Source organism: Manacus vitellinus, unplaced genomic scaffold (genome assembly GCF_001715985.3).
Source record: "Manacus vitellinus isolate BGI_N305 unplaced genomic scaffold, ASM171598v3 scaffold_3_pilon, whole genome shotgun sequence".
Taxonomy (NCBI): Eukaryota; Metazoa; Chordata; class Aves; order Passeriformes; family Pipridae; genus Manacus; species Manacus vitellinus.
Genome location: NW_021940535.1, coordinates 42,635,698 through 42,650,435, shown reverse-complemented (window position 1 = coordinate 42,650,435; position 14,738 = coordinate 42,635,698). Strand labels below are relative to the sequence as shown.

The 14,738-nt window shown below is 38.7% G+C and overlaps 1 protein-coding gene across 7 annotated transcripts in view; it reads right to left on the bottom strand.

Moving 5' to 3' along the window:
- Positions 1–333: 333 nt before the first annotated feature.
- The window catches only part of CREM (cAMP responsive element modulator), a 35,233-nt gene continuing 20,828 nt past the window's right edge, over positions 334–14,738 (bottom strand). For 3 of the 7 annotated variants that reach the window (XM_029961867.1, XM_029961869.1, XM_029961870.1), the window contains 3 exons: positions 11,590–11,733; positions 3,127–3,283; positions 334–1,451 (listed from right to left, as the gene is read on the bottom strand). In XM_029961867.1, coding sequence (XP_029817727.1) covers positions 1,307–1,451; positions 3,127–3,283; positions 11,590–11,733 — 446 coding nt within the window. In that variant the 3' untranslated portion in view covers positions 334–1,306. Of the gene's footprint in view, positions 1,452–3,126; positions 3,284–7,690; positions 7,824–11,589; positions 11,734–14,738 lie in introns of those variants that run through there. The other 4 variants (XM_029961868.1, XM_029961871.1, XM_008932875.3 and 1 more) reach the window with 3 other exon arrangements.

The window sequence follows — 14,738 nt, the reverse complement described above, 5'->3', positions numbered from 1 at the left end:
ATCATTACTCAGTAGTTTGCTGAAATTGTGAAAAAACTGCACCATCAGTCTTCGCTATAGGCAACTGTCCACAGGTGTACAGAATCAAGACTGTGAAGTATTCAGGATGTAAATTTAAATTTTGATATACAGACCTCTAATAAATCAAATATTCTGCAGACTACAGAAAATTTAGATAGCAGCCATATAAGAGAGCTTCTTACAAGTATTTACAATATGCTTAGCATCATGTCATGAGCTTAGGTGTGGTTTTTTCCTTTGTCCTCTTCCAGATACTCATGGCTTTTAAAGCAGCTCAACCAGGTGTTTAAAGGAAATCAGACACTACACAGGTTAAACAACATGGTTCTATTAAAAACTATCTTTAACCATGGCACTCAGTGACAGCAATACAATACTTTTTTTCCACAAAGCAACTAATATAAAAATATGCCATAAAATCATCTGTAGACTAGTATGCTAGTATACATACATATAATCATAACATTCTTTTATAAACTCTTTCCTGAGATACCTTGGGTGGTTTGATTTTCTCATATTACTGGATGCATCATCTTTATAATTCATCTAAAACAACTGTGAAATATTTTCTATGTGCAGGACACTCAGTAACATGTAAAAAGTAGTATGTAAATATATGGCAAAGAAACAGCTCTTAGAAATTATGCGCTTTTTTACTCTGATATATTTTTTAACATTTGGCTCCTTGGGAGACGGAAGGGAGGAGCATGAAAAACCTGAAATTAGAGCTATGAATTGACAAAAAGCAGGAAAGCATTCAGGAATGTTAGGAGTTGGAATATAATATAAATGACACAAAGAGAAAGCCATAATTCACATTGGCTATGTATTGTCTTATAAAGCAACTGGACATATCTTAATTCACAGTATAATAAATATTTTTACTAATCTGTTTTGGAAGAGCAAATGTCTTTTAGGGTTTCAAGCTCCTGTATAAGTTTCTTGTTCTGAACTTCTAGCACTGCAACACGACTCTCCAGACATTTTATGTATTCTTTCTTCCGACGTCGACATTCTTTAGCAGCTTCCCTGCAAAAAGCAGAAGTAAAAAGTGCAAACAAAAAAGCCATTTGCATGCCATTAGAAAGCTCAGCAGAGTATGGAGACTATGACAGAATTCCAAATTTTGGAATATCTCCCAAATCAGTCTGACAACACTAAGCAAAACTGGGTTCCACAAGGGCCTCAAGTGTCTCTTTCTCAAGTTCATATGGCAATCTGTAGAATTGCTTCCTCTCATGCCTTGATTAAAGTTCATAATAAACGAGGTCCAAATGAAAGACAGTTATTCTGCTTTATGACAATAAAGATCTTTGAGGGCCTTGAGTTCCTCAATGAGAGTCTTGTTTTGGTTTTCAAGCACAGCCACACGATTTTCAAGACATTTGACATATTCTTTCTTCTTTCTGCGACATTCTCTGGCAGCTTCCCTGGAACCAATACAAGGCAAATGACTACAGGAACAGCCACAATATGGCAAAGACTGGATAAATGCAATTACCTGCAATCCCTGTGGTTTCACAATAACAACAACAACAACCAACTGCTGGATTGCACAAACAGAACATAAGGTAACAGCCAAAAGCAATAACATAGTTAAAATACAATTCAAAACAACTAGAACTTGAAACTAATTCAGCATCACCAAATCTGAAGATGGAACTAATACACAGAAGAACTGAGAAAAATAGTGAGTAAATGATAATGTATTGACTTGAATTGTACTAAACATTAGGATGGAAAGCAGCATTTCTTCTTCCAGTCACATTCCATTTTGTGTGTTTATCGGGAGCATTGTCTTCTGCCATCAAAATCTTAAAACCAAACCCAAAGAATTTACTTTCAGAAAACACAAGCATAACACTACTCTCTTCAGATAAAAAGCTAGATGCCAAGCTCACTAAGTGCTCTAAGTTTTTACCTTAAGGTAAGAACATACAGTAAAATTTTAGCCTTAACAAATACAATCAATTAGCATTTTAGAACTGGCCATCTGAGCACATTCACATGGGTCTGTATTTTTTGTTAGTGGCATATGATAGCCTGAAGCCATTCTCATAGTTCTGCTCAGAAGTCTGTTATATTGAAGCTAAACACTTTAAATAGTGTTTTCAGAGCATGTGACTAAACAAGCATTCAATTCCAGAAGAAATATCAGAAGTACTGGGAGTCCACTCCTTTACCACCTTGGAACATAATAAACTGTCAAACCATGAGAGTAATGTTTCAGCAAGTTATGAGCTATAGCATAGGCACTAGTTTTAAAACTGAAGAGAGGAGAAACAAAAGGAAGCGCAGCAATGCAGTGATTCTCATGAGTAATTTAAAATAAAGGACAGGCATGAGAGCAAAGCAATACCATTAATTCAATCATAAGGCAAGTGGTTAGTCAGTGTATTAGAGATCTGCACAGCAGAATATTTCTTCTACTAATCTGCCAATGATAGAGATGGCTACACATTTAAAAAAAGACAGACTCCCTTAAGAATAGAAAGAAGAATGCACAGAGAAAGACTGATATTTACAACATTCAGTCAAGTCCATGCCAACTAATTAAAAAATATACAGCCAGCTCACACAATATGCCTCACAAAATGACAGGGGCACTGCAAAGTAACTTATCCCAGTAGTCAAGTATTTAGGAAAGTCTATAATTATCATTCCATCCTAGAATAAGTCCTCTTCATAGCATCATTAATGGACAGCTGCTAATGAGGTCCTCAGATATTTTCCTAACCAATTCTTTGCTGGGATGTTTCAAAATGAAAAAGCCCATCCTGTTCACTTTACTGTCAGAAGTAGGGAGGACGGGAATTAAAATTCAACAAAAAGTATAACTCCAGATCATCACAAAAATTATCTGATACTTATTTCTGCATTACCATACTATTTTCAAACTAAAAATCCATGGGGACACAGTCAACTCTGGCTTTCCAGAGTCAACAGCCAGTACTCTATGCTGTAAGGACGTGGGATGACTGACAAAGAATTTTCTGCCTTCCCTTCATCAATTACAAGCAGTGCTCATGACCTTAAGAAGAAAATTTCATTAGAACGTTTTGGGGTTTTTTTTGAACCTGATTATGAATTGTTGTATAGTCTTACCTATTTTTCAAAAGTCTCAGCTCTCTCTTGCGTGTTGCCTCTTCTGCCATTTGCTGAGGACTATGCAAAGTCCCTGGTGAGGCTGCCATGACCACTCCCTGAGGTAAGGTGGTAGTGGGAGTTCGAATCTGGTAAGCTGGCATGTCTCCAGTGGCAGCTATATAAAAGAAACATATTTTAAACTTTATGGCAAAAAATAACTATGCATATGTTCTCTCTGAAAATAACAGATTTCTGTCAATGAGTTATCTGGGATCCCTGATCCATAGAATATTTCCCAGGTCTGTAATGTCACAAATATATTTTTTACCTTAATAATGCTTATTTCCACACTGTAAAATATTTAAATTGCTCTAGCATTGTGTCCCCACCAGCCAGCCAGACTGAAGCCTGTGAAAACTTCCACATGGCTCTCTTCAGACAACACGGGGAAAGCTGTTTGAGAAACAGTTTAAGCATCCACACTTATTTCCTGTTTGCACAATCCCACAAAAAGATGGCCCTGCTGTTGCAGCCACTGAGGTTTATATGCTACCCTGTTCTCTAACAGGTTTCAGGAGTCAACCTGCTTCAGTAGACAACTTTCTCCTCCTTCCTTGTGATAGTCACAGTACCAGCCTTACACTCCTTCCTTCTCTTACAACAGCAGTTTGGCAACCCTTGGAAAATCAGTGAGAGCTGCAGTTGCTAAAATGAACAGGAACAGACAGGCGTTCGTGAGGACAGGAGTGTGATGACCACCGATAGGATGCTGTGGCATTAGCAAGAGGAGGTGGCAGTGGTTGCACAGGAAGGGGTGTAGCTGTACAGTAAGTCAGAGGGCAAAAGTTCAGATTCATCTCCTGAGCCTACCAGTTTTGAGCTCTCCCCAAGCTAAATGCTGATCTGACACGTTACTTGAAACTGATACCTTTCTGATAGCCTCACTTCATTTCTGTATTTCTGATGTACTTTGTTGCTACTTGATGTACCTCAACTTTAAAACACTGTGAAAGTCCTAAGCACTTGTGACTCGTCTGACGTAGAAAAAAAGAATCAAACAAAAAATGTATCCCTCTTCAAATTCTAAGCAAGTACTTATCTGTTCCTCTTTATAAATATTTTATATTATTACAGAACAGAACTTCAAATTTTCTCATTAAAACAGCAGAACATAAAAGATGACATTTCAAAGGCTATTATGTTACACTTAATTTATACTTTAATTCTTCAAAGCAATATTCAAATAATGGAAAAACTTGTGTGTCATGGTTTAATCCCAGCCTGCAACTAAGCACCACACAACCACTCACTCACCCCACCCACCACCCCCCCTCTGATGGGATGGGGTAACAAAACTCATAGTTGAGATGGGAACAATTTAATAATGGAAATAAAATAATAAATGTAAAGAAAGGAGAATAACTAAAAGAAAGAGAAATAAAACCCAAGAAAAACAAGTGATGCAAATGAAAAGCAATTGCTCACCACCCACCGATGCCCTGACTGTTGCCAAGCAGCAGTCCCTGGCCAGCTTTTCCTACAGTTTATGTGCTGAACATGATGCCTTATGGTATGGAATATCCCTTTGGCTAGTTGGGGTCACCTGTCCTGGCTGTGATCTCTCCCAGCTTCTTGTGCACCCCCAGCCTACTTGCTGGGAAAGCATGGGAAGCTGGAAAGTCTTTAACTTAGCACAAGCACTACTCAGCAACAACTAAAACATCGGTGTGCTCTCAACATCATTCTCATCCTAAATACAAAACACAGCACAGTACCAGCTACCAGGAAGAAAATTAACTCTATCCCAGCTGAAACTACGACAACTTGGAAAAATAAAATGTAGACACAAATATTTTGGGGAAGTTGACAGCTACAGAAATAAAGAAACGTCAACTACAGGGGGAAAAACTAAACTTAATAAAAAGATACTATTATTCTTATTATATTAGTGCAGGTGCTTCGCTAATTAAATAAAAAAAACAGGATGAAGTTGTGTTTAGACTACAATTCCACAGCCATGTCCTAAAATCATTATCAGCTTAAACCCCTTGCACCTCCCCCAGCTCTCCATCCTTCGGGTAAAAGTGTTTGTGGAATTACAAGATGAACTGGACCAGTGAACTGACCTGGATAATCCCCTGGGGATGGAGGGGCGGAGGGAGGGAGGGAGAAATCAGCTCAGAACAGCCCTGTGAGCGCTGACAGGCAGCCGCCATGAACACAGGGCTTGGTTGTCTTGTACATCTACAGGGGAATTACTGAAGCCTTTCTTTAAGTTCTCCACAGTCACGTCAATGGAACGGTACTTCAGCTCACTATTTATAAAAATGGAATGTTAGCAACTCCTCTGGCTCACCTTTATGCTGGCCACATTACATACATTTTATAGACTCTATGTTAAGAACTACCTTTTTTCTACCTCATCACTAGGCATAAAAGAGATGTTGTCTTAGTTTGCATTAGCTATAATGAATTAGAAATCCAAGCAAGCCATTTTGTCGACCAAGTCATGGGGAAAGCCCCATAACCCAGGTCACCTCAGCCTGGCAAGACCAACTCCTTTGTTGTCTTTGTTTGATTTGCACTCAGATGGCAGTGAACAGGGCTTACTGCTGCTGTTGTGAAGAGGACTCAGTGTGATCATGTACGTGCAGCAAGGCTTAACAAAAGTGATTCCCTATCTCAGCCGGGATCAGCAAACACCACTGTAAGTAACAGCAGGTCCCGGTAGTGGCTGTCCCTGCTTAACAGTTGTCTCACTTATAAACCTGCCAGCATGATAACACAGATAAACAGCCATTCTGGTGGTACAGACCTTGCAAGCCCAGACACCACTGTCTTTTAAAAAAAGCAAAAAGCATAGCATTGACAGAATATCTTTTAGCTGAGCAGTAATATGTGCTTTATGATATATCACTGCAAATCAGTACTTTCAAAGACTGCAAAGTGGTTTGTATAGTATCTCAAAAAGTGCCACTGCGTTCCCCAGAAAAATACCTTGGAAAAGGTGAAATGGGCTTCAAGGAGGGGGAATAAACTATTTTACCAAGGGTATTTTAAATCTAGTAATGTGTCTATATGATAGAGAAGCACACATTTTGGCATCTGAGACAAATATCCCACACACCTTAATCCAGACTGACAAACCTCTGCGGCCATTTCTAATAAACTTCACAAAGGTTTAAAGTAATTCCTAAGGCACCAGAGGTAGGACTGAGGTTATTAACAAAGCAACAAACTTTCAGCTGGCACAGTTCCCTAACACACTGCCCCAGGTCAAGTTTGTTGGGTTTTTTTTCAACTCCTTAAAACTGCAAGGGAGTAAAAAGTCACTGAAAACCTGAAGCTTTCAGTTGAGACTTACAAAAAGAAAAATTATTAACAGGAAGAGAAACAGACAAAAAACAACTACTAAAAAAAACCAGACCACATCCAGAAGAGCACAACAAACTTTGTAAATTAAGCTCTGACAATTAAAAAAAAATTAAAAAGCAACACCTTCTTGGAAAAAGTAGCTTGCTGAACATTAGAGAGCATCCCCACACTCGAGTTCTTTCAGTGACTATCCAAGAGAAAAAAAGCCTGATGTATTTTTATGTCTATTCTCCCCTCCTGTGAGTCATAATGGTGGGACTTGATTATCAAAGGGGTTTTAACTTCACCACTAAACTGGCTACACCGGGCATGAATCATTACCCCTTTGAGCATTAAAAACACCGACTCGGAGAAGATACTCATCTTCGGGTTAATCAAGCAATGTGCGCCAGCCCCGAGCAGCAGCACGTAGGAGCCTGTGCCGGCCGCGAAGGGGTTAAAGCTGCCGAGCAGCCGGAGGCAATTGACGGAGCAGAAAGGAACTGACTAAATCGCAGCATGACTTGGAGCTGACGTCAATGTGTATCTTGTTTGGAGTTTAACTTTTCCAGCTCCCTACTGCAACACGATTCCAGGAAATCTAATGACGTCAGCCTTTTGAACTCAATTAGCTGAGGAACAGACCATTTTAACAGTGGAGGAGAAAACAAGCAGGCGTTACAACGCTTAGAATTATTGCTCTCAAATTTATTTACATTCAGGATTTTTTTAATGATGAGAGCACAGGGTTTATTTACACTGCTGAAGCAATGCACACCTTTTCTTTACAGCTAGGCTTAAGCCCACAGCTATCAAATCTGTAGTGTTTATTGCTAAACAGAAAAAAAAAAGCAGCGTCATTTTACAAAACAAGAAGCAACTATAAACATAGTAGCATATATGACTATCTGCACAATACAGAAAAATGCAAAAGAAGACTGGTGGCTTTTTTTCAGCAAAATTCTGCCTCAAGTAGTAAAGACTATTTATCTGAACTGATCTCTTCAAGAACTCATGCACTAACAGTGATTTTTTGGTTTCTTTTTTTTTCCAATTGAAACTATTAAAATTGCCCTGAAGTCCTACGCTAACTAGATAGAAGCTATTTATATGAGTTTTGAGAAATGAAAGAGTTACAGCAACAGGTTCAAAAGAAAAGGTCACAAATACTAACTACATCTGCTTAGACATAGAAAAATACAATGTAAAAGGTGAACAAAATTATTACCTGTTTCATCTCCTGTTACAGCCATGATCAGCTCCTGCACACAGAATTCTCCTGCTCCTCTACCAGAGCCCAGCATGAACTGTTCCAAACTAGCAAGCATGTGCAGGATTACAAGCAAGAGCACTGACATCACAGTGACCTCACTTGCTTACCACTGTCATTAATATGCTCTCTCACTGGAACAGCTCACTGAAACTGCAGCCCAAAGAATTCCTTTTCCAGTAAACTTGTTTTGTTTTTTTTCCTCTTCCATATTTTTACAATCCTAGCTTTGTTCTTTTTCCCTGAATTATTCATAAAGCTACAGAAAGCACTCACCACAACACTGGCTGTAAAGTACAGCCTGAAAATTCACAGCACTGTCTGACAGAAATTAAAATGTGGCTCTAGCACTCATGAATGAATTAAAATGATAAAGCTACGACTGGATAGAAAATAAGGAAATTTTAAACAGACATGCAACTGTTTTCATTGGAGCAGTTCCACTAAAAGGCAGAGAACTCTGTTGGTCAGACATGAGAGACAGGAAAGCTAATAAGCTATAACAAATAGGTAAATGAAAGGCTAGAGCTCCTTTCTTTGTGAGGCTACCAATAAGCCACTCATTTAGTTTCAGTTAAAAGCTTCAGAAAAGATTAAACAATGTTCCAACAAAGTAAGTCAACCTAATGCTAGCGATTTCAGGCAGAACAATGACTCTGGGTAAGGGCTATCTATTCCCCCTTCCCTGCCTTTTCAAAATATATCCAAGAGATCTGGTAGACTTAATTTTAAAAAATAAATTAAAAAAAAAATCAGCTCTAACAGAGTTCCTCCTTACTTATATCAATTTAAATAAGTTTCAGACCAACTGGTCTGCATGTAGGGCATGGCAAATTTCTAAGGTCCTTGTCTGTAATAAATAAATTCAGACTGGTAATTCATCAACTATGAAACTAAGCTGGATGGCAACAGTGGAAGCATCAATGTAAAAAAGGAACATTCTGTGATTACAGGACCACTTCAGGATCATATGAACAGAAGATCAGAACTGAAGCACACAAGAAATTCAAGCCACAGATCTCAAATATCACTGACCATATAATGAAAATACACATAGATCCTAAGAGAATGATTTTTTATACAACTTTTCTATGCTCATTTTCCACTAATAATCAAACACTTTCTTTTTCTTCAGCTAGCAAAAAAACCCTTAACCTGTATTAAGAAACTGTCCAGACATTAGATCTGCCTCTTATTTTGCCTACAAATGTAAATTTGTAGCAAAAGCAGTGTCACTCAGTTGGATCAACACCTTTGGCACTTTTCTCCTAATATGTTTTCCCACCACAGGTTATCAGAAAATATCAAGTACAGGGTTTACGTAATCCATTATTACATGAGATTGATCAACAAATACTTTAGAAAAAAATATCAATACATATGTTATCTGAAAGATTCTGAAACAGATCTTTTCTGCCCTGAGACTGATATTTGTTATATTTTTTATTCCTTTACTTCTATGATTATTACAAAAAAAATTTATGTGCTACCTATCCATAATAATTATAAATTATTACCATATATATAAGTGGGAAGATACTAAGCAGAATGTTTTTTCCTATTATAATCTGTGCTATCACAATATAAGGTGACCATTCAACTACAAAGTGTACATAAATGACAAATATTCATAACTATAATCTTACAGACTTTTTAGCATAGGCAAGATGACCTGTACTAAGGACATTTCAGACACCTGTACATTCGCCTAATTCCATTGTCTCACCCCATCCTGAATAACTCAGGTTTGTTGACTATATACAGCTGCATCACTGTTAACATCCTCAGGTGCTTTCACACTCTTTTTATATACCCCTTTTTAACTAAAGATTTATTATTTTTAACATTTTCCAATATCAATAGCATGTATAGTAACTTCAAGTCTTTTATCTTCTCGTCATATTCAAGGTCATGCTCACGTATTGTTTGGTTTGTACTTTTCGCTGTATATATGTGTAGCACTTCTCTTCTGTGTCAACAGTTACGAGCCTCACTGAAGCACTGGACTTTGAGCCAAAGGAACAGAGAATTCCAGGAAGTCAACTTCTCTGACCATGGACAGAGAACAAATCAATGTCATTAAAGGTATCTAGAAGCTTCCAGAAACATGATATGGCAGGTATTCAGTAGCTGTCTCTCAATCCATTTTGAAGGTTTCTATCCCAGGCAAGACACTTCATGAGCTATTCCAGCTCATCAAGCCCATCACTGAGACTGAGTAGCCCCGTCAAAGGACTACTCTGTAACCAAGAGTCTGTAAAGGAAGGTTGGTCAAATGAAATTCCCAAGGACTGAAATGCTGCCAGATAGAATCCTTAAATTCTGTGTCTCTTCACAGACTTGGGAAGTTTTTGGAAATAGGTGAGGAGTTAGTCTCTCTGCCCTGACCCCAAAGCTCTGAAGAATCAAAGCAATACCTATAAAACACTACAGTCAACCTGGAGAGATGGAGAAGCCTCTGATTTAAGGGATGTATAGGCACATGCATAGAAGATACTCAGAAAAAATGTACTATCAGAGTGAGAAATTTGGTTGCGGGACAGCCAAATTTGGGTCTTAAGGCTCTGCTAAGAATGTATTCATAATAACATTTAGGGATGTTATAACAGTACTCTCTGCACAATAAAAACTAACATTTGGCTAAGGGTTTTTCACATTATAGTCTTAAAACTTTCCTGAAATGCTTCTGAGAAGTCCTGGGACAACGATGTATTACAGCAAAGAATTAACCAGAGGCAATGGAAGAACTCAAATTTCATGCTGCTATTTTGCATTGTCTCAACAAATTCAGATATCTACAAGCTATTATTGTTATTAACACTCTTGGCTACCTTTACAGCAAAGGAAGAGAAACAGCCACCTAAAGACAGAACTTATTTCAAACATCTACAGCAGGTAAAATAAAGCACCTCAACCTGGACTTCACCAACTACCTCAGATATCCGTGCCTACACTTATTTGATGACTTTCATCCACTCCATGAATACATATTTAACACCTTTCTAGCTCTTCTCATAGTTTATTTCAGATAGCTGTTTTGGCTTATAAGAGCATTCATACAGCCCTCTCTTCCTACTTCTGTGTGTCAATAAAATAAAAATTTTTTAAAATCCCCTATATCCTCCACAGCTACTAATTTAGTGACTCCACAGAGAAATCTCTTCTCCATTTTCAAAGGTTTTCATCAGCATTACCCAATTTCCCTGATAATGATAAGAATCCAAGACACCTTTGGTTCTCCTGTTCCCTCAGCATTACCAAAACGCTGAGAATAGTGGAAGGAAAAACATCATGCACAAAATACAGTAAGTCTCAAGAATTCATTATTCACAGTTCAGTTCATGTGTGCATTTTATAGGATCTTCAAAGTGCTCTTCTGTGAGAAAACTAACTTCAGTTAAGGATCTGCACTCTAATAACGACAAGAGTCATAAGTTGCAAGAAAATTCTGCACTAAACATATCCAAAGAACTTCAGAATTTGTTTTTTAATAAGATTAACTGCTGAAAAAATAAGTTAGTTTAATATACTAAGTGAGGTGCACCTTCAGCATCTCACTTCAATCTGTAACAGCAACTATATTCCAATTAAATATATGTCTCAAAAATCTGGACAAGAGAATTCAAAGAGAATTCTAAGCAGAAAGTGATTTTATATTGTTATTTCCTTCTTTTAATCAAAAGTAGTCGCTGCCTTGCTGAGCACAGAACCTGAGTCCCCTCCTAAGACTATCTTTCATCTCGCTATCCATAAGTATTGTATTTAATAGTGCAATAATGTCAACACACTAAAAAACCTTTTAAGAAAAATTGTTTAATATGAAAAAAATTATAAAGCATTGGACTAAAAAAACATACCTTGAACAACAACTTGGCTTCCAGGAACAAAAAACTGTTGTGTGCCATCAGATGTCTGTCCTGCATATTGCACAATGGTAGCACCCGGCTGAGGAGCTCCTGAATTTGTCACTGTCTGGATTGTACCACCTTGAGATATAGTAACTAAACAGAAAAGAAAAAGGTAAGTTAGGCAATAGGAAGAGATAACATATGCCAAAAAGCAAAATTCCCTTTTTGAAATAAACATTGTCTGATAGGACTCCTGGTCCTCTCCTTGCTTAAAGATCAAGTGTACAATAAAACTTAATGTTAATACTGATTTCCACAAATATAAAGCCTGCTTTGTAGTACATGCCATATGTATAACAGATAAAAAGCCACGTTCAACATATTTTATCTACTTCCAGAAATAAGAACTCTCCTAGAATAGTGTTAATATAATTTTTAAAAATAGTAGCTCCTAGCCATATAGAATCATTGTTGTTCTAAACACAAATGTAAAAGTTATTTTAAAAGCTATGTTTATTGCCTCCCACAAAACAAAACTCAGGACATCTAGGCAAAGAAAGAGAAAGTCTTCTGACACTCCTTTCCTTACTGCAAGACAAAGTTTAGCCTAACAATATTTATCCAAGTTGTACAACGTTGTAAAGAGTCCAACATTTAGATAAGAAGAGAAATAGAACAAAGTGGGATTTTTCCATCCATGTAATCAGCAATATGAAAAATACAAATATACTTTCCTCATTAAAAGATCGTATTGTATTCCTTGCCATAATCAAATATTTAGAAAAAATGCAACTCCCTAGAGACATTATTAACTGTATATTCCTTTTGAAATTAGTATTGCCTTTCTTAAAGAGAGAAATATCATAGAATGGTTTGAGTCAGAAGGGACCTTCAAGATCATCTGGTTCCAACTCCCCTGCCATGGGCAGGAGCACCTTCCACTAGACTGGGTTGCTCAGAGCCCCATCCCAGCTGGCCTTGAACACTTACAGGGGTGGGGCATCCACAGCTTCTCTGAGTAACCTGTTCCAGTGCCTCACCACCCCTACAGTGAAGATTTTATCCTAGTATCTAATCTAAATCTATCTTCTCTGTTTAAAACTGTTGTCCTCTCATTCTATCACTACCTTCCCTGACAACGAGTCCCTCCCCATCTTTCCTGTAGGCCCTCTTTAAGTACTGGAAGGCCACTGCAAGGTCTCCCTAGAGCCTTTTCTTCTCTAGGCTAAACAACTCTAGCTCTCTCAGGCTGCCTTTATATGGAAGGCCTCCAGCTCCCAATACCTCCATGGCCCTCTCCTCTGGATCTGCTCAAGCAGGACCACGTCTGTCTTGTGCTGGGTACCCCCAGAGCTGGATGCAATACTCCAGGTGGGGTCTTACCAGAGCAGAGGGGCAGAATCACCTCTCTTGACCTGCTGGCCATGCTGCTTTTGATGCAACCCAGGGTAGGATTGGCTTTCTGGGTCACAAGCACTCATGGCTGGCTCATACCCAGTTTTTCAGCCATCAGCACATCCAAGTCCTTTGTGGCAAAGCTGCTCTCAATCCACTCTTTGCCCAGCCTGTATCCATGTTTAGGATTGCCCCAACCCACATGCAGGACCCTGCACATGGCCTTGTTGGACTTCATGAGGTTTGCACGGGTCCACCTCTCTACTTTGTCAAAGTGTGACCATCCAGTGAATTCCTTATCCACCAAGTGGTCCACCAGCCAAATCCATGTCTCTTATGCTAATTAAAACAATCCTGAAACTTTCAGCTGAGAACCCAATTCCTAAGTAGTAACAAACTCCTTTCTCCTCTAAAAGATATCTAAACTACAAACATCATGATTGTATTTGTGATCTGAGATGCTACAAAAGTCAGATGTAAGTACAGATTAAAGTCAGATTCGGGCTTGCCAACTCCTCTGAATTCACTGTCAGATTCACAGTATTTGATTACATTCTTGAAGGTTGAGCTCTGCTTATCGGATTTATGTGAATTTTGGAGATGGCTGATTTCAAATGTTCTGTTTTAACAAGAATTGAGTACCTTGAAAGTGCAACTTCAGATATAAACACTTCAAAGAGCATTGAGATTGCCAAATCCCAGCAGCTAAATTAGCTTCTTTAGGGCTAAAGGTGGAATTCCTCTCATGCTGAATGAAGTTCAGAGCCATATCTGTAATTCTGGAACAGGGTTCAGCATGGACCTCCAGTCCAGCCTTTGGAATGGGGAACATGCAATGTAGGAGCATCCTAACATGTACTGCACACAGGCTCTGTAAGGCACTAAGGAGTAGTGGAAGGGGGTGGCAGGGTGAAGAGAGCAAGATGTTGCTTTGGTCTGGCCTCTAAAGCAGAAAGTGCCCCATTTGGGGGCAGGGTGAAAGAGAGAGAAGCAAGAGAAGTAAATTGTTGTATTCTCTGTTCTTCAAGAGGTCCAGGACAAGAGCAGCAGGATTTGTCAACTCTACCTCCCAGAGAAGTTACACAGAGCCAAATTCTGCCTCTCAAGAGTTAGCCCCAAAAATGGTATGTCTACACCATCACAGAACCATACTACATAAAACCCAGTCAGTTTGGCTTCCTGAGCAGTAAAACATCAGCACAGAATGATTCAAAGCTCTTCGCTCCACAGTGATTCTGGTTAAACAATTATGTCACATCTGTACTGCAATTATTCATTCAGATCACAATCCAGGACTTTCTAAACAAGAGTGAATTACCTCTAGTAACTGCCTCCCCTACAGGACTGATCCCTGCCATATTCCCAGAACAAAACACTGCCCACCCCCCATTCACTGTCCTGATCTCAACCTCTGCACACACTTCGTTGTGCTGGGGCTCTACTGAAAACTGGGCTTTCTCTCAAGACCATGGGACTTTCCTGGACAGTCCCTGAAGGTTGATGGGTATAAGTAGCATCTTCTAGCCAAGACTGAAGACAATACTAATACCACTGTCTGACTACAATAAACTGCTCTAAACCAGAAAAAAAATCAGATTTTTCCCTCCCTCCCAAAACAGGAAACGGAACTAAAGTTGGTCTTTCCCAAAAGACTTCTTAATTCTCCAGTTGTTAAAATGCTGCCCTAAGACAGCAAGCAACCCAAACAGATGGCAAAAGAACTAATGATTTTCATTTCCCCTGCATCTCTTCAGGCAGATCAT